The sequence below is a fragment of the Bombus impatiens genome, unplaced genomic scaffold (genome assembly GCF_000188095.3).
Source record: "Bombus impatiens unplaced genomic scaffold, BIMP_2.2 scf_0664, whole genome shotgun sequence".
Lineage (NCBI taxonomy): Eukaryota > Metazoa > Arthropoda > Insecta > Hymenoptera > Apidae > Bombus > Bombus impatiens.
In genome coordinates this window covers 275,035-295,310 of record NT_177083.1, presented here as the reverse complement: position 1 = coordinate 295,310, position 20,276 = coordinate 275,035, and the positions used below count along the sequence as shown (strand labels likewise).

The 20,276-nt window shown below is 35.6% G+C and overlaps 1 protein-coding gene across 1 annotated transcript in view; it reads right to left on the bottom strand.

Moving 5' to 3' along the window:
- Positions 1-20,276, bottom strand: part of LOC100742914 (mothers against decapentaplegic homolog 6) — a 106,881-nt gene that overhangs the window by 74,659 nt on the left and 11,946 nt on the right. The window contains 1 exon segment of the mRNA XM_024370077.2: positions 10,192-10,242. Coding sequence (XP_024225845.1) covers positions 10,192-10,242 — 51 coding nt within the window.

The following is a 20,276-nucleotide window of genomic DNA, read 5'->3' as shown; positions in this document are numbered from 1 at the left end:
CCACTCCCGCCTCTCGTCGAAGATACGGGTTGGGGCCGAGCAGCGGCGACCTAGAGGCCGAAAGACAGAGGGAGAGAAAGGAAGCCCGTCTCGAGGAACGACCGAGAGCCTCGTCGAGGAACGTCGCATCGCGAGAAACAGGGAGAGAACGATCGAGCCCAACGAAGAGTGCGTGCTTTTCAGCTCGTTCTTTCGCGCCGAGTGGGCAGCAGCCGATGGCTTCGATCCATAAGATGAAACGAGAAGAAGATAGAATATAGAAGAAGATAGGAAGGTTGGAGTACTCGAGTACTATGGCAAGAGGGAAAAAGAAAGAGGAGATGAAGAGAAGTGTATTCGCGAAGAGAAGAGAAGAGAAGAGAAGAGAGGAGAGGAAAGAGTGAGCTAGATTCTTTATACGCTGGCTCGCGAAAGTATTTGAACATTTACCGTGGGGAACTTTTTATTTTCATACTGTACGCGTTCTATTTATTCGATTCATTTTTACACGGTTCTTCGTTTCCAGGCTTCGGCGAATTTCCCATTTCACATCGTACTACGTCCTCTGGTCCTTTCATTTTTGAAATCTACGTTGTACCTCGAATGCGACGATACGTGGAAAGTATACGTTACGCGGAACATTCTGAAATTTCATTAGCGCTGTAATGCCATTGACACGATTATATCGGTGAATGTAGAAACCAATGTAAAGACGTATATAGAATTGACTAGATATTTATTGGAAACGTGCGTGTAATGAAACATCGATGTACAGTATGATTGGGCATATATTTTAAACGCACCCGGTGAACCTATAATATCGCGCTATCGAATATCTTTTTTAATATAACGGATAGTTGACTGTTTAAATATTTTCGCGATCTCTGCAAATATTTCTGTGGTAAATATCTTGTAACTTCTATATACATTTTCAGATATGTTTCAAGTTTCATCGATATAATCATGATAGTCGAGTGAGACAAACAGTGCTAATGAAATTTCCAAATGTTTCGTCTAACGCACGTAATACGTTCATAAAAGGTGTCTACAAGTGTGCAAACGCTTTCGTACGACTGTGTAGATGATACGAGACGAACAAAGAGAGAGGAAACAAGGAGTGGAAGATGTAGGAACGGTAAGATGATAGAAAGAGAGAGAGAGAAAGAAAGAGAGGAGAAGAGAAGCGTATCAAGGACGACGAAACGAACAGAGTAGTATTATAAAAGGCAGGCGACAGGCGCCCGCCATACCAAAGAGCTTCGTGTTACCGGCATCCAGGTCCCTCCCTTCGACTGGCGCTATAAGGCGCCCTGCTCCGTATAACTTGCCCTTAACCGCGTCTTCTGCTTTCACGGTCTTCTCTTCTCTCAAGGTTACGCAAATTTCGGTCGCTGACACGTGACCGAGCGTACGATTTAAACGCATTTACGGATCGTGCGATCATCGGTATAGTAAATCGAGTTTCGAGGATGTTCACAGACACGCAGCAATTGCTAGATACAAAGTGATATACAACATAACGCGAAGAGGCGATAGAATGTTTCAAACGAACAAATCTGAAAAACAAAGTCTAAAATAGCAGAGATATCGTTGATAACCGTGAGTAGTTGATACGACATTAAGCTCGTACATACAAACATATTTTATACAATGACTACGATCGAATTGTGCTTGAGAAAATTCGGGAAATTCTACGAAAACATAAATATGACTATGTGCGATCGATCACATCGATAATATCAATAAACGTACTTACCAAATATAGATTTGCATCGCCTCAAAAAAAGAAAGAAAAAGAGAAGAATCTACGAATCGAGTATCGAACAACTAACAAGCAAGAAGATTCAAAAATTAAATCAGAGCTACCACGTTCCAAGAAATCTACTTTCGTGGAAACTTCCGAAGATAACGATATAACAAACACAACGATCGACGACACAGTAGAATGGTCTAACCATAATATAATACGTGTAAGTAATTACTACGGCGAGGATAACTGAACATCGTCGTTATTTGATTGAAGAATCGAAGAGTGTTTGATAGAATGTCATCAGCGCTATCATGATGCCAGCAGAAACAATACGGTGATTCAGGACGGGCTTTGAATCGAGAGCGGGAAGCTTAAAAACGCAGCCGGCGTAACGCAATACGAACGAGATTTGTCCTCGTGCGTTTGAAAGGGACTGCACGGAGCGTTGTGCCATGTCCTTCGTCGTATTCGTTGAATTTTGCGCAACCAACTGGTGGAACTCTGTCGCTGACAGCGTGCACAGAGCACGTGCGGAAATAAATCGTATCGCCACAGAAATTCTTTATACACACGCTTCTCGCTTCCCTTTCTTCTTCTTCTTCTTCGTCGTCTTTCCATCTTTTTTCTTTTTTTTCTCTTTTTTTCGAGAAAAAAAATTACCGATTAAGTCCCTCGATATTACTCGTTCGAGACCGAATATCGAGACACGCTTTTTCTTTCTTTTTTTCTTTTTAATGGAAACTGATCGAGATGACTTTTAAAAATCATCGATTCGTGCCTCCTTTTGATAATTATCTTGAGAAAAAAGTTAATGAGGTGATTCTTTGAGACCCGCCCATAAACATATCCTGATAATTCTCTGGAGTAAAAAATGAAAGTGATAACTCTTAAACATCGTCAAGTTGTATCGCCTTCTTATACGGTTGTTTGATGAAAAAACTAATTAGACGGTCTTCTTTTTAAGTTGTCTGTAAATTCCCTGATATTCTTTTATTATTCTCTCTTTTTTCTATATTTAAATCGCACAAACCGCTTGGTTATTAGAGACAGAAACAATTCTATAGTTCTATATTATTTTTGACGTTAAATCATTTATATCGCCGTAATAATACGTGGTAATTAGACTGTGCGGAATTTTTAATATTTATAGGAAATTTACCGATGCGAGAATGTACAGAATACAAATGTAATATGAAAATATACATGAAATATCCAGAATTTGTATCTGTTATAATATTTAGTAAGCGGAAAGCTTAAATTGCATGCAAAAAGATATGAATTTGCATAAATATTCACAGTCTAATAATAATTATCGTTATAGCGATGGTTTAACATGTTCACTATTCGTTGACTATTCATTATCCTGCAATATATTAACAAAGAATTTTCATACGAAATGTATCCATGTATTTCCAGAAAAATCCTAAAAATCGTAATAATCGATGATACGATGAAGAAAAGATCGACTTTGTACAAAAAGACGCTAACTTTACCGCGACTCTAATAACTGCAAAATTCTATTCTACTGTACGACTGATGTTAATCGAAAGAATTTAAAGGATCTGCCTATAGAAATTGCGTTATGTACACGATTCCTGTTCTCGAAGCTTCTCAACCGTTCCACTGTTTTAATTGCCTCCGGTTCGTAGTCCACCGCATTACGGAATGTTGGTTCGAGTTTCATGAATGAAGAAATTTCTCCTATTTCCCGGGTGAATGCAACAAGTGGCGATGAGCGGTCTTTTATCTGCTCTGCTCCATCGTGCTGGCCCAGTTTCCTTCTCCGAGCATAAATCTGCTACACACCGACTACATCTGCTGCCTCGTGACAGACAAACTCTCATAATCAATTTCTTTCTTCCAACGAACGTAATCAAATTCTTCTTCTTTTCTCTACATATTTATTTCTAGATTCGCGAAATCTCTCGAAAGCTGGAATGCTCCTTTCTTCTTTTCTCCTTTTTTTTCCCTCTCGAATATCTTATCGTATATCTATCTTGTGAGAAACTAAAATCTCAACAAATTTCGTTGAGAAAACACGATTTATTTTTCCTTAATGTAAATACAACGAATTAACGAATATAACGATTAAAACGTAAGCGTAAAGGCCAGAGACACAAGCTCAATCGCATCGTTATTAGTCAACTTTTAATTGTAATGATACGATTTACGGAAATTTCTCTATCGTCGAGAAAGTAATACACGAAATAAGATTAAATCGGCTGAATTATATAGTCATCTACTCGACAACGTTGTACGAAGATTAAATAAAAATAAATTAGTATCGTCAGTTTCGTACTTTCGCCCGAGTTATTTATACAAGTTATTATTTATTCGGAGAATTTCGAGACTTTCGAATCGCAAAAATAGCGTAAACTCGTTGACTTTCGAGGAGACTTTTCAATCTTCAAAGCGCCGAGCGTTCCACGCTTACCCCTTCTTTTTCTTCTCCTTTTTCCAATTCCTTTTTTTTCATCCTCTCACTTATACCACCCGCATTTACGCGGATGACGAATACCACCAGCAATCTGATTTTATCATGCTAATACCGCTATCGTGAGAGACCTCGTGTTTTTTCCTCGACCAACGATTCCGCGCTGTCGACCGATACTTTTATCGCCGCGAAATAGCTCGATCGAAACGGACGGCCGATTTATCGTAAAAATTACGTCAAACGATAGAACGAATTCGGTCTAACGATTCACGTGATCTTTAAACGCTTCTCGATTCAATTGCGTCTCAATCGTACTTACTATCCACATGATTATGCGAATGGATATATCTTCTTCGATTAATCTCTGCTCGTTTCTCTGTTTTTTAATTAAGCGTTCTATATTAGGAAGCTTTACTGCGATATTCAGTCGCCTTGCGATAATTATTTTACGTATCGCGGAATAGCAATTAATTTCTGTAGGACACTTGTACTAGTTCTTTCTTCAACTTTCTCTTTCTTTCAGATCCTATCTTTTTAACGTTTGTATGATGTAAGCGCTTTTACAAATTTCATCAAGCTCGCGCGATTCGGCCCCCGTAGTTTTCTAACTAGTTAACTGATCTATACTTTACGTTAGGAAGACCGTGGACGCGAGACATGATAAGCTCCACACGCTTTTCGTGTTTTGCGATCTACTGATTAAAAACTGTCATTCGACGTTATCATATTCTGTATTTCTAAATCTCCCTTTCTATCGCGCTCTTTATTTATTTGAATCCACGAGAGTATTTGAATACTCGGAATAAAAATCTTGCACGCGTATATTACGCGTATTATACGAATGATTTTGAAATTTCGTTAACATCGCGAGACGCGACTGTTACGATTGTATTATACATTGAAACAAACCTGAAAATTATTTATATTTCTGTTTGTGATTAATTTTTCCAATTAAATGAAATTATAACAGCCTAATTTAACGAAGTAGTTTCCAAGTTATTTTACGGTTGAAATTTAACACGAATTTCTATATCTCCGTTATTAATAATTTTCTACATCCTTTTCGTTTTTCTGCCGAACCACTTTATTCCATACGAACTCTAATTCTCTGTCAGTTCCTCGCGTTTTTCTGTTTCCACTCTTTTAACGCTATAATTCCGTTTCTCATCCAACGATAAACCTATAGAAACAAGAGAAATCGCGTTCTGAACGTAGCTCACAGGCTTAATTATACCTTCAAGAACATTGGAGCCCTGACAGGATCGCTTTATATAAATACAGGCCACACTGTCGACGAGAGATATTCACCTCAAGTGGCATATAACTCGCCAACTAGTGCACTTGCATTGACGATTATGTATACAATATCGAGTCGAAGAAACTTTAGAACGCTATAAATTTTCTTTACTTTAATACTAAACATTTCTCACCATATTGTCAACCAATCGTTTGTTCTCTACCATACTACCATATATACTATACTATACACCATATACTATATACTATATACCATACTACCATATATATTATATTTGTTCACTGTTCTCATTAAAGTCAATTACTAACAACATCTTGTTATAAATATCTTGTTATTAAATCGAACATTATAAAAATGGTAAAATTATCGTGTCTCTGTATATTTCTTATTTTATGAACTTTCTTTCGCCCATCGCCGTACATAGCTATATATCTACTTTCTTTATATTTACCATTAGAAATCGGGTTACTCGAGCTTACACGAGTCACATTGAATTCGAGTAACTTGACTAATCTGAATAAGGCTTAACGTCAGCGGATGTACAGTTCTTGTAGCCAGAGGCGCTATTATTTCGTCATAGCAGGCTTGGCATATAAACGGTACCATCTTGCATTATACGTCATGGTACGCGAGATCTCAATGGTCGTACAGTGTGTGTATTAATTAAATCGCAATCTGTCGAGGTATGGCGCGTTAAATGTCCAGGAGAAAATTAGACGAGCACGGTGAATAGAATTTTCCAAAACAATAGTATAATTTCAATCGAGTCCTTGGCAACGGATCGTCTTGCATAGAAATAAAAGCTTACGTGTTGTTTTGTTAGAAGTCTATCTCGCATGGATCGAAGTCTTGCTGGAAACGATGTGATTTCCATGGAAAATTGCAATTTTAGACGATTATGCTCGGACATCGATTCCGAGGTAAGAACTCTTTAAGGAAATCTTTAAATTTTGCACTTGGACATATTCTGTTTGGAGAATTCGATTGTTAATTTGAAAATTTGATGTTTCTTTTTAATGTAATCTAATGGTATTGACAAGTAATAATAATAATAATAATAATAATAAAAAGGTATTATCATCTATGAAATAGTAGTATTCTTTGCTACTTGACTCATGAATTTCTAGATTCTCCATCTGCACACATTTCTTCAGAAAATCGAACGAGATTCTAAAATGCAATTTTTCAATTGCAAATATTTCTATACATTCTGCGACAACGACGAAAGGTGTGTTATTAATTCGATGGAAATTACAGGACTAAAAACGATATATAAATAGACTATATACAGCTTACTCTTTGATCTACTAATTAAATGCTATTATTTATTTACAGATATAAATTCAGTTGTTCAGCTGAGAAATTGTTTAGATATTTTATACATCTACGAGCGTTATCTTACGTTCAAAGGATTTTTATGTATTTAAGAAAAACTGGAAATACCCGGATAATTCAGTGGAAATCACAGAATGACGAATTATTCTCGGATCAATGTAATTACTTGCGAAATAACTACTAATTATTTTATTGTTCAGTTACTATTTTGTACTTCTTGATAACTGTAAGAAAAAAAGGAAGAAATTACATCAACTACCAGAACGTGCGAAGTAACTTTTAATATCTCGATGATTCTCGATACCGATTAACTCAATGTGACTCGGCATCGGAAATAATTTCTAGTTCGATATTCAACTTAATTGAAAGTCGCGACGACAGCGAGACATCGATCTCCCGAAGACGATTTCGCTATAACCAACCTTATTACGCAACCATAATCTGTGAAGGATCGAACGAACGCGTCTCTCTCCAGCGAGAAGAATCTATTTATCGATGGCTGAGAGATCTGCGTGCTCGTATCGATCCAGAAAACCAGTTTAGGATCAGCCACGAAAAGAGAAAAGGAAGAAAGAGGGAGCAGAGGTAGTCAAAACCAGCCGCAAAACCGAGCATTGTAAAAATGCCAGTAAAAATAGCATGGAACGTAATTTTAGGGTCTGGCCTTAAAAATTTGTTCGAAAACGATAGACTAATTTCGAGAGGATCGAAGGGTCGATTTGCCAGAACAGCTACACACGTTGAAAAGTTTCCAATTTTTAGATTACTTGTAACAGATAATTATAGAAGCGAACCATCTTTTTTGCGTGTTATTTTACTTAATTATTTTACTTAATAAGAGTAATATTATTTAATAAGAAGAATATAAGAGCTGGCACGTTAAAAGAGTAATACTTATATCTAAGAACTCGTTAATTTTGGCATTGTGAATATCAATTGTACAGGCGAATTATCCTGTAGGACGAATCAAGACAGATTATTTTGTCCGATAGATTTCGACTATTGGGCGAAAAGAATCTCAGAATTGTAAAACTATTTTAATTCTATCGTAGAACTCGTAACAGTTTAGCAAAATTGTAAATTTAATCGGTTAAAAATGTTTCGTTCGGAGACAGAAAATTCGAAGGATATAATTTAAATTGTACAAATTCGAAGAACGTAGTTTTACTCGTAAAGAAATCTGTTCACTCATAAATGATCGAATTATCAATTCAATTTCTACATATGTTAAACTATCTCGATTTTCCGACAAACTTACGAAACATACATCTATACTTACTTTTGCACATTGAGTTTCTTAGAGAAAAAACGTGGATGTTTTAACAGAGAAAACGAAGTTTCTCTGGCAACCTGTACGAGATTTTCACGCGTAAATTAAAGTAGATTCTTGTCATTTTCTCGATACAAGCGCGATAAGACCGATCGGTTTCATCAAGTATTAGATCGGTGTTCGCTAGCAAGTCTACGTCGACCACGGAAATGGCGATACTCTGAAACTTATAGCCATATGGTTCGTCGCAATCAATAAGATCGATTTACAACACGTCCGTTCGAGTTATAAGATGATCTTTTTCGCGTATGCAACACGGATTGGTCGTGAATGAAAATGAGAAACTGCAGATGTTCGTTACGCTTGCGCTTGCGTCTCGAGAATCTGTGATGGTTCATAGTGTAGTAACAATTTACGAAAGAACATATATGTTAATATAAATATTGTTCGAAATTAGAAACGATTTTACGATAAAAAATTAATATATTACGATATTTGTAGGTATATTGGTTAAATGAAATTTCCAATTTGTTAACGAACGTACAAATATATTATTACAAACTTTTGTTCGATTTTAACGTTACGATAAATATGGAATCTATAATTGCGGACAATTTAGTAAAAGGCTGATAATAACGAGATATTCTAAAAACGAACGTTATCGAACTACTAATTATTATTACTACTAATCGTCCATAGATATATTACTCTTGGTCAACTAATTGCAACATTTATTCTAATTTCATACTTTTAAAAAACTATGTGGAAACGTACGATAAAAGTAAATAGACAAATGCTAAAATAAAGTAGCTTTAAAGTTAAAATTGAAAAGTTGAAAGCTAATTAATAGCAAATAACTGGTTATTAATATAGGATGCATTTGCAACGATGCAAGCATCATTGTATTCAGAAATACAGAACTTATTCATTTTGTTCCTGTTAATATTTATACGTTCTATTAAACTCTGATAAATCGAACGAAGATACTGATCGAATAAAAACTTTAGTTCTCAACTGAATAATCGAATTTTCCATAAGCTGCCATTTAACTCCAGTAATTTACATTTGCTTACAATACTCGTTCACACTGGCTTTCAAATGCACTTTGCTTCGAGCGATACACTTGTTCAATTACGCCTATCTGCATTTTCAATGCATACTATTACATTCCAAGGCGAATAAAAATATCGCACATAGGTGACTCAAATCTTAATAAATCTCCACGATCTTCGTATTATACGCTCGTATGAAATAAATCGTTAAAATATGCTGAAAATCAATTTTCTTTACCAACTAATTCCTACCTGCATTTAATAACAGTCAATCAAAAATGTCAAATGCTGATATACATACATACATACATATATATGCTAAAATTTTACACGATGGTATTTGAAACATTAATTCAGACACCATGAAACACGTTTCTCTGATACGTTCGTCGTAGTCGTAGAACTTTTGCTTTGAGCTAGGTCGTGAGATGTGACACGCGTTAAAGGACGATCTCCACGACTCGCATGCTAAACGTTCACGGGTAATAAACATGAGTTATCGCTCGAACGATTGCGTGGGGCTACACATTCCATGTGTTCACGTACTGTCGGTGGAAGAGATATAGCGAGGTTATAAAATCAATCAGACGTTGTAATTTACTTGTTCCAAGAGTCGACACAATAATTTCAGACACACAGTGACTTGCATTAATATTCGAACATCATGGAAAATGGAAATACCGATCGTTCGGTTTGAAACATTTCCTATATATTATAACAATTTTAAACGAGCAAACAGGAACAAATTAGGCTTTTCAATAAAAATATTACGATTTCTTTCAATGTTTATCCTTGCTTTTCAATGTTTCTCAAAGGATCTTTGGATTATCTTGCATTATTAATCGTTATTATTAAATGTTATAATTGTTATTCTAATAGTCAAGTTTTCACTGTATATCGATTTATGAATGATTTTAGCAGGCTGAGATTCAAGGTGCGTCTATAAAATGCGTCAGATTCTGGGTGCGGTTACATCAATCGATGTTGCCGATTAAATGTTATAATTTATGACATCGCTATATCTGTTCCAGCAAGTATACGGACAAGCATGGAGTGTATTCGCAAACGCACACGCGTGTCCGCGATTAAAATATGAAAGAAGAAGACACTCACCTTCGGGTCTCAGTCTGTCGGCGAAAAGGCAGTACGGGGGTGGCGGCGACTCTGAAACGAAGAAGAAGAATAACGAATTAATACGTATGGCGAGTGTTTTTTCAAGAAATTAAAAAACTGGATTTTTCATTTGATCTTTTGACTTTAGATGTGCTAGTATTTAAATTATACATATCACGAGGTTTCTGGTCCTTCTATCGCATATATAATTACATATCGAAGTCCTTAAGTTCGCCCCTTCTTTTTTTATCTTAGACGCGTTAACTATTTATTAAAATTGTTATTTCTTTGATTTTTCTCTCACTTTTTTTTTATGAGAATTTCCTTATGAATACAAATTGAGCGAATAAATAATCTATAGCTTGTATTGTACTTTGTTATAGCCGATAAACCGATACGAAATTATAAGAAATAAAATGCTTTATGAAGTGGAACTTAATCTTTAATTTAAGCAGAAATCACTATCAGCTTATATGTATATTTATTACAGATTTTTTTAGAATATTAAATACCATACACGAAGCTACTAATTAGGAATCAATGAGCAAAATATAATTATTCAAATAAGCATTATCGTAATTATATGGCGAATAATTTATCAACTAGTTCCTAAAGGTACATTAATTTATTTTCAATCGTTAGTTACCCGTAAGTAATTTAAATTTTAATTTATTCTATATCAACACAGCGAGAGAAAATAATTTACAACGTTCTGAATCTACTTCTCATCGTAATAAAAAATTTATTTTTATTCATTAACTGCTCATATCTAATTTAGATCGATATCTATTATAGATTACAATTTTGCCTTATTTTAAGCTAAAATAAAATAATCCAAATTATAGCAAAAAGTAATTTACAATCTTCTCATACATATTACAATTACAACTAGATATTACCAATCGATCCAAAACACTTTTAACTTCGATAATAAAAGAACTGTTATTGCCAATTATTAGACGGCCAATGTTAATGCATTTATGCGAAATTAGATAAAAATATATAAAATATTCGAAAGAAAGTACTCGCTACAGCATTTAGGTGAAACGAATCTCCCTTTCCTATTTTACTTATTTAAAATCACCACCATATCATAACACCATAATACAGTTTGCGTTACATACTCTTATACAATATCATGTACATATATTAGGCTAATCTGCTATTGAGCTTAATCATAGATACATACGTATACGATATTTACGTTATTATACTGGTCATATTACTGATAACAGATATCAATTACAGCGTATTGCTACATTGCTATAACGCAGCTAGATTAGTCAGAAGATTCATATGTTCGTATTAGCAGAAAATCCATACGTTGGAAGAGCTGTAAGAAGGAAAAACAGAAAAGAAGAGAAATCTTTAATTAGGTTCCGTTTCTTTAACGATATTCATAAAAATATAAATTTGCATAAACATCCACGGTCTACCAATTACATTTATTCCGTAAGCATCCTGCGCGTCGTTGGAATACAGCAAGGCACGTTAAAAGGAAACGAAGAACATTCATTAAAGGCGCCAGACCGCGATCAATCTATTTTCGTGGGAATCTCGTTACGCTCGCGTCCCGATTCCACTTTAATCCAGAACGGATTGCCGCGACGCGACGGTTGGTCGCGAGTGCGAGAAATTAGAAACCGACTCAAGGCTCCGCGTTTCGATTAAGCGGAATTAATGGGAATCCGCGCGGGGCAGCGCGGTACGGCGCGGCTCGGCTCGCCGAACGAACGAACGAAACGAAACAGGCCTGGCGCCCGTTAGAAGCCACGCTCCAAAAGCGGACGATTCTATTATTGGCGCGGCCAACAGCGAAACCGGTACGCCGCTTTTCGTCCTTTTACGTATCGGCCTGAAAGCGTAGAGGACAAACGGTGGGCTCCCGCGAGTAAAATTGCGAACGTCAAGGTAACCGAGCGGACGCGAGCGGCGCCTAGCCGATCGAGATGCCGCGACGCGACGCGACGTCGCGTCTGCCGACAGGGAATTCTCAAGGAACGCCACCGAATCTCCTAGCGATGGGATCAAGTTCGGATATTTACTTGCAAAACTAAATCAAATACAATGCGCAACGTTCGCTTCGCAAGGATTCGAATCAAGCTACGTTCATAATATGTACATATGGATGTATATATGAGCTTGTAAATTCAAATCAAATTGAATAATAATATATATAAAAATAATAATAAGTTTTACTTTGCAATTTTTGAATATTCTTCGCGAGTAGACTGCGGATTTCGAGAAATTGCGTTTACGAGAAATTTAAAGGTACATGAAAAGGTACACGGAATGCACGTAATACACAAAAGACGTACTGGTTATAATTTTTAATAGATATCACAAATCTATGTTTGATATAATTTTGAAGAAGAATACTTGAAGGTAGATGAAAGCAGATTACGCAGAGACACGCTGGTTAAGATCTTAATTAAATTAAATAAATTAGAATACGTGTTTCTGGTCGAAATCGACAAATTTATACAGATTTTATGAGATTTCAAATATTTCAGATTTTTGATACGTTCTAAACGAATAAAGGTAAAATTATGATCGATCGATCGTTTCCATGATAATTATCGTATTTTATATGAAAGCAGGAAATGTCCTAATATTATAAGTATGTATGTACATCTATTATAATACTTGCGACATACTCGAGTCCGTCAGTAAAATTTGCAATACGATTAGGCGTAGCAAGGCTGCATCGACGATACATACCGACAACTGGGTTAACGAGCCTTTTCCTTCCAAAGGATTTGTCCCTCGATCAAGACGTAGTATTTAATGATATTCATTTATTCAGAGAGAGGTCTTCTGTCGATACATTGCTCTGTATTTAATTACATACTATACCGGTATTTTGTGCTGTTTGTACACTTAATTGCACAGTGGACGATATTATTACATGGAAATATTTATATTTCGGGTAGTTTGTAGTTAGAGTTTATCGTTAGATAAAAGTACATTTGTTTGAAAATTAGACACAGACATAGTATATTGAAGGACATTATTATATGAAAATACTGGAATTTTGAAGACCTTATATTACGCATAATTATAGGGTGAACGACGTCAAATATTTCCAAATGGAAATATTAGAATTTTGAAAAAATTGTACTAAATTATATACTGGAAAACGTTGTTGGAAAATTCATATTTTAATTATACGGTGTAACCTATTGTTAAACAGAAATATTGGCTATTCGAGGAGTTTAGTTATACATTATTTAGTTGTATATCTATCAAGAAACAATGCGATAAGAATACTGATATGATAAAATGTTAAAAAAATAAAATGTCTTCTACATGTTATACGTATTTGAACGTAACATGTATCGCCCAAATATTCGGACAAGAAATATGTCGAAATTAATTCGTACGATTTCTCGTACAGTGAATACAAAGAGTTTAACAATGCTACGCTTAGAATAGATTATACCTTTGAAATAAAATTACTTTTTTTCTCTTTCTTTATATCAAGTGACATGCAATTATAAGTATTAAAAAACAGACACGCGAGATATCTCGTCTAAAACGACGTACGAACAACACGGGGACGTGAGATATCTGGTTTACAGTGTCGCGTACACAACATCGTGTCGCGAGATATCTCGTCCGCGAATACGAAGAGGTTAATCTGAATGTCCTTGACAAGGAAACGAATGCGAGGAAGATAATGGATTAAAAAAAAAAAAAAATGATGCAAAGAATGTAGCGCAGATATTGTACATTAAGTAGAACGCATTGAAATTTGTTTACCAAACAGAAGAAGAATAAATATAATAATATACGGTACTTAAGTAAACATTTTACGCCAGACTGTGAAATAGTGTTTAAATTACCTGTATATAAGTAGTAAATTACATTGTTGTTTTCTGTTCTACCGAAATACGTATTACGAGCTTAAACTTGAAATTAATAGCATAAAGCAACATGCAATTCTATCTGTGCGGTTGTAACAAAACAGCGAAACGTACTTTACGCCAAAATTCCTCAGTATATAGTAACAACTAATATTCGCGCAAAAGACGCATAATGGCTGACAACGGCGCCTACACACAAATCTTCTGTCACGATTGTCTCGATCCTGGCTTCCAAACGAACAATCACAGAGAATCAACAGCCGCGATTCTATTTATACTTTATACTTCGATCGAGTCACGCAGGTTCATAGAATATTTCTTTGAACTTAAACTAGCTCTAACGATTCTTAATTTCCTTATTATCTGAACTAACCCGTCAATTGAGATTCATTTGCCTCGCTTTACAAACTCCGTTTTCTAACCGTAAAGAATAAAATACAATTTCGGTGCTAACTTAATTACGCTAAAATCATTGGTAAAAAATTAGACAGACATCGGCACGCGTCGAAGAATCTCACCAACGTTCAAGTCCTATTTACAAACAGAATAAATCCATTCTACAACTCTTGAATGAGGAACAAAGAAACAAAAACAAAAAAAAAAAAAAAGGAAAGGAACAGAAGAGAAACTGAGAAGCGGTATAAGAAGCAAAACGACAAAAGAACATACACCTTTGTAAAGAACGTAATATCGTGAATTACGTAAGAACAAGGACACGATCCTCAAAATAATGCCTTTAAACATTTATTTATACTCACGAGAAAGTTCGTGGTTCTTTTTTTTTCTCTAGCCTGTCTTGTCTCGTATCTTCGAAAACTCGTTTCTCGTTGATTCCCTAATGTCACGTAATATCGGAAAACAAAGAGGCTGCGATATGCTTCTCTCATACACGCGGCACCAGACCGAGGCGACGTATCAATTAAAATTAAATTTCTGACTCACTCGGCCCATTTGAAATTCTGCACCGTGCGCCGGCGCTCCTCCACTTTGCCAAAACACGATGACCTTGCCTGCCATTGCCTCGCCTTGCACGGTCGCGCAACGTATGAATGGTAGGCTAAACGTTAAGCCTAAGCGGCAACGGCCGCTACGTGTTCGCGCAGGTTGCGATGCAAACGATGCAGAGAACCGAGTGTTCGCGTGTTCCTCGATAGTTCCAGTAGAAACATTGCACCCCTTTAAGACGCAGACATTTTGACTTTGGAATTTCAGATGATAAAGCATATGTTGACCCTTGATTAACAAAGTCGAAGCTAACTAGACTTGTATACACGTACAATGTACGATCGTTGACGGTTGATCTAACTTGACTTCCTGTGGAAATCCTACACGGATACGGTAGAATTATGGGAGGTAGACTCGCAACGGAGTAGACTGTAACGACGAGAGCAGGTAGGTAGAGAATGTAAAGATAGAAATTGTAAAAATTCTACGCCGCAATGCAGATGTAGATAGTGTGAAGTTATGGACAATCGGCTGGATATCGCGTAGGATTATCGGCTGCGATGAAAGAAATTTTAATATACAAACGACTAATCTCCTTTGGAATGGAATTGGACGAAACAGAATGGTATGTCAAAAGGAATAAGCGACTTTGAAATTGCACATAATAAAGGAAGAGTTGTCCCTTGATTAACAAATTCGAAGCTAACTGTACACGTGGTCGATCTACTGTGGAAATTCTGCGCACAAAGCATACAATTATGGAAAGTAGATTCGTAAAGATTGCAATAGAGGAAAAGTTGCCATATGCGAAACTCCGTCCCTCGATCAAGAGGACCACCAGCTGTACAAATACAACTAGTCGAACAGCTATGACAGCTAAGTACTACAAAACATCTTTCAAGTCGAGAAATTCCTTAAGGTCAACGTTCGATCCGCTGAAAAATGGGAAGAGTAGGTTTTTCCCATGTTCAACGAACATTTCCATCTGCGGACATTTTGTGGAACGACCAGCACCCGTCACAAGTTCCGTATAAATACCACCGTCACGGAAAGTAACTTACTTGCTATAATCCCTTCGAACAGAAGATTATTATTAATCTCAACTTATTAGTCACTCTTCGCTTTATATTCTTCGAGGAAAAGTTGTTGGAATAAAGAGTATATTTAAGTTATTAAATCAGTGTTATAATTATTCAACAACTCCTATTATCTTAATGGAATCTTAGGGGATCGGCTGATTCGTGGCGTCGATCATCGTATCGTAACGAGAATTTACGACTCTCGTTGGCGCGCTCTACGCGAACGGTCGAACAGGTGGAAAATGTGAAAATAACGTAAAAACTCTACACTCTAATGTAGATGTACCGTAGCTAGTGTAGGATTATGCAGAAAATAGAATTTAACAGATGTTGGATGAAAAAAAAAAAACAAAAAGTGAGGATTTAAGTATATAAGACATCTCATTTGAGGTGCGATTGAACGAAATGGAATATTAGACGAAATGGAGTAAACGACTTGGGAAATGCAAATGATAAAGAAAAAGTTGAGTCTCGATTAGCAGTGCACAGTTAAAGTTGACTATACATCGCTAAACTTAGCTTAGTTTTATTAGCTAACTATATCTTGTAGAATCTACATTATAACAAAATGAAAAGAAGTAAGTGAATGATCTTAGAACGATGAAGAAATACTGATAACCGGCTGACAGTACAAAGAAAAATTTAACTATGAGCAATAGATACATACTTGAATAATTGAAAGAACAACGTTTATCTGCTTACTAGAAATTTACGACGTTATATGATGGTATAATATAGAGAATAATAAAATAACAGACGTTTAAATGTACTTAAATGCGACTAATCTCTCGAAAAGGAATCCGACGCGAAAAGAAAGAAGCAGTAAATAGCAAAAACTGAAGTGGAATTACTTGCTAACAAACGAGATTGTATGTTTCGTTGGATTAAAAAAGATGAAATTATTAAATTGGTTAATCAGCAGTTTCGTGCATGATGAATACTTAAAAGTTACAATGTAATGTGATATATGACTACTACTTAACTAGTAGAATGGGATTAAAATGACCTATGCTTGGATAGTGCAAGGTTGAAACGACCTAGAATAAGAATTCTGCTTACAATGTTGCATTTGATACAGCGATTTAATCGAAACTTTATAATCTCTGCTTAAAGCTTCTCGAACACCAGCTATAAAAATTGTAAGAAAATGAAATTTATTTCTTCCCACTAATTATATATCTCTCGCTACTTATTAACATAAGATATTAGTCTTACTTCCTTTTATCGGTTACATAATATATCGTAGGTATGTAATGTTATTCGATATCGAAGTTTTGATTTCATAAAACTGAAAATATTTAGAAAATTTAAAAGATAATGTATGGTTTAATATTAGGAGAACCAGTTTGGTTATTTTGCCGAATCAGCAAATCAACAACAACGAAATTATTATTTCCACTAATAAGTAAAATTATTCATAAGCACTCAACGTTTAAAGGAAGATAAGTATTTCTCTCTTTTTTTTTATCTATAATAACAGCGAACATTATTCTTCAGCGACTGTTTTTGAAACATTTTAAATAATGAAAGCATGTTTAAAGAGAAGATAATAAAAAAGGAACTCTTGTATTTGCAATGTTAAGTATATGTTTGAGTGAAATTGTTGTGACTCAGTTCATGTAAAATTATTAGGAATTAATTTATCTAAGATTATTACACTATTTTTCTTCCTTCGAATAAAATCTCTGCATTAGTTTCCGTGTCTGTATGAAGAATTAGTACAGTGCCCATAGTGTTAAAATTATAGTCACATTCTCTGCTACTAATAGAAAACCACATGATATAATCAATGAAAATTACATTCTAACTTTGATTTACGAAACCCCAGTTTTCGATTTCGACGCGTTAAATCACAATTCGTATCTTAAATTTAGAAAGCAAAATTTTAACGATAACGAATTTCGATAAGAACTTAATATTATCCATACGATGATACATTTTTGTATTTTTATATTTCCTATAAATGCATAAAAATTCGTAGTCCACTTATCAGAATCTATCAAAGAAATTATATTTTCAGAATCACGAATCCTACGAAGAAGCTCGTGTCGTAAACTCAAAAATAAAATAAAGTATGATATTTTGGTCTCCACGACGAAACGTATTGAAAGTCGTATTTTGTGGTCGTTTGAAAATACCAGAAAACAAAGAAATATGCAAATCGCGTCCGAACAAAACGTTCATAAGAAATGAAAACGCAAGAAAACGAAAGATAGGAAATCGTTCTAAATAAATATCGCGACAATAAAAAGTGATACAAGTGCGACAATTTGCGTAATGATGCCGTCTAGCCGATGATAATCGATTTATCCAAGTGAATTATTAACAACGCCGCAATATTCGAACGTTGTCGAACGTAAAACCAGATAAAGACAACAACAGTGTGTCTGTGCCGTTGCGCGTTGCGAAAACAAGGCGCCACCGTGAATGCGATTCACCTTCGATAAATGTCGACGAACGCTATAGCCGTGTTTCGACGGCTATAAAATGCTCGATGATAATGTTTACGTATTCAAGAAAATCGTATTCAAGTCCGCCGAACACATTCACGAAATACGGCGAGAATCGCAAAAACTTGCAGACACTGAACACCGATCCTCGTGGCATTAATAAATAATTTAATTTACTTGGCAAACCTGTTTCGCCTCGCCGCGCGTATTTAAAACACGCTTCCATATTATTTTCAAAATCGATCCTTGATATTAAGTAAATCAAACATCGAGCTGTTAGTATTGCAGCTATATCGTTGATACATATGTATAACGAGTATGTAAGAAATATAAAATTAAATAGCTATGTGATCGTAATATGAGAAAAAGTTTATTTTACTAACACTAATGTATGTAAAACATTCTTATCAATTTTTCAAAATTGATTCTTGAAATGAAGTAAATTCACGTGCAACATTGAAGTTGTATTATTACATACATGGAAAATATAAAATTATATAAATAGCTACATGCTCGTACGTTTGTAGTATTATGTTCGATTAAGTAGAAGTCGAAAATATTGTTTGTTCGAAGATTAAAGGTAAATTATTATAAATATATGTATTACGTATACATAAGAATTTCAATAGTCATTTAATAGAGATTGATGACTAGAAAATGTTATCAATATTATTTTAATTGCATCAGTCGATACGTAGATATTTTATAATCGACGTTATTCCATTTTTTAAATTTTTTACTGTTTGGCATCATTTTTACGCATTCGATAATCCACGAAATCACTAATCCCCCCTTTTCGCAATATTTAACATTCAAAATGTGTTAGAAATAAATTGTCAATGAGCACCTACCACTGTACTAAATATTTTATGAGTAAATAAAAAATAGTCGGAAGTTAAAGCGAAGAAAAAATCAAATCTCCATATTAAAAATACATATTCCTATCTAATCCTGCTACATTCCTTCCACGCAATTGTGTTTTTCTAATACTAAGAAATACGTGAATAGAATACGAAAAAATTCCTATTGGTATGCATGATTTCACGCTTCAACTTTGAGTTAAACTACTTCCTAAAGCATTGCAAATCCATTTTGCTATAAAAATGGCGAAAGCATTGAAATATAAAAATTCAACGATCGCAACAGTATCGACCTTCTCTCGGCCTCTCGAAGCTGTATTCTTACCAAAAAGTAATAAAAAAAGAAGGAAAAGAAAACGATCTAACAACCTACTTATACGCAGCAACAAATTCATATACATGTATAATGTTGCAGCCCTAAGCAACGCCTAACCCCAATCCCAAATTCCACTTTCTCCATCCAAGAAGAAAAAAGAATGCCAAGAAACCTGTTACCTCTCCTGAAAACCCAGCCACCATATCTCCACCGAATCTCCCTGTGAAGCTCTTCCTGAAAAAAAACTACCTGTAGCCTCGATTCGTTTTTCGCTCCAACCATCTTCCTTCGATTTTTAGAAACGTTCTTTCATGACCGTATACATAGCGTTGGAAGAAAATTCGGAGAGAATCGAACGGCAATGCGTGTACGCGACAGTAGCCGGCGAGCAAAGCCGAGACAGAAACCGGTGCGGTGCAGCGAGTTGCCTCGCAGTGCTCGGGTTCGGTTCGGTTCGGTCAGCTCGTTGGCTAATGCCGACTGGCCTCGACAATTAGCTGGCGCCAGCAATGACACGCAGCGGCGCCGGGCTGCTCCCCCCTCTTCCCGTCTGCACGCCGCTCCCCCTC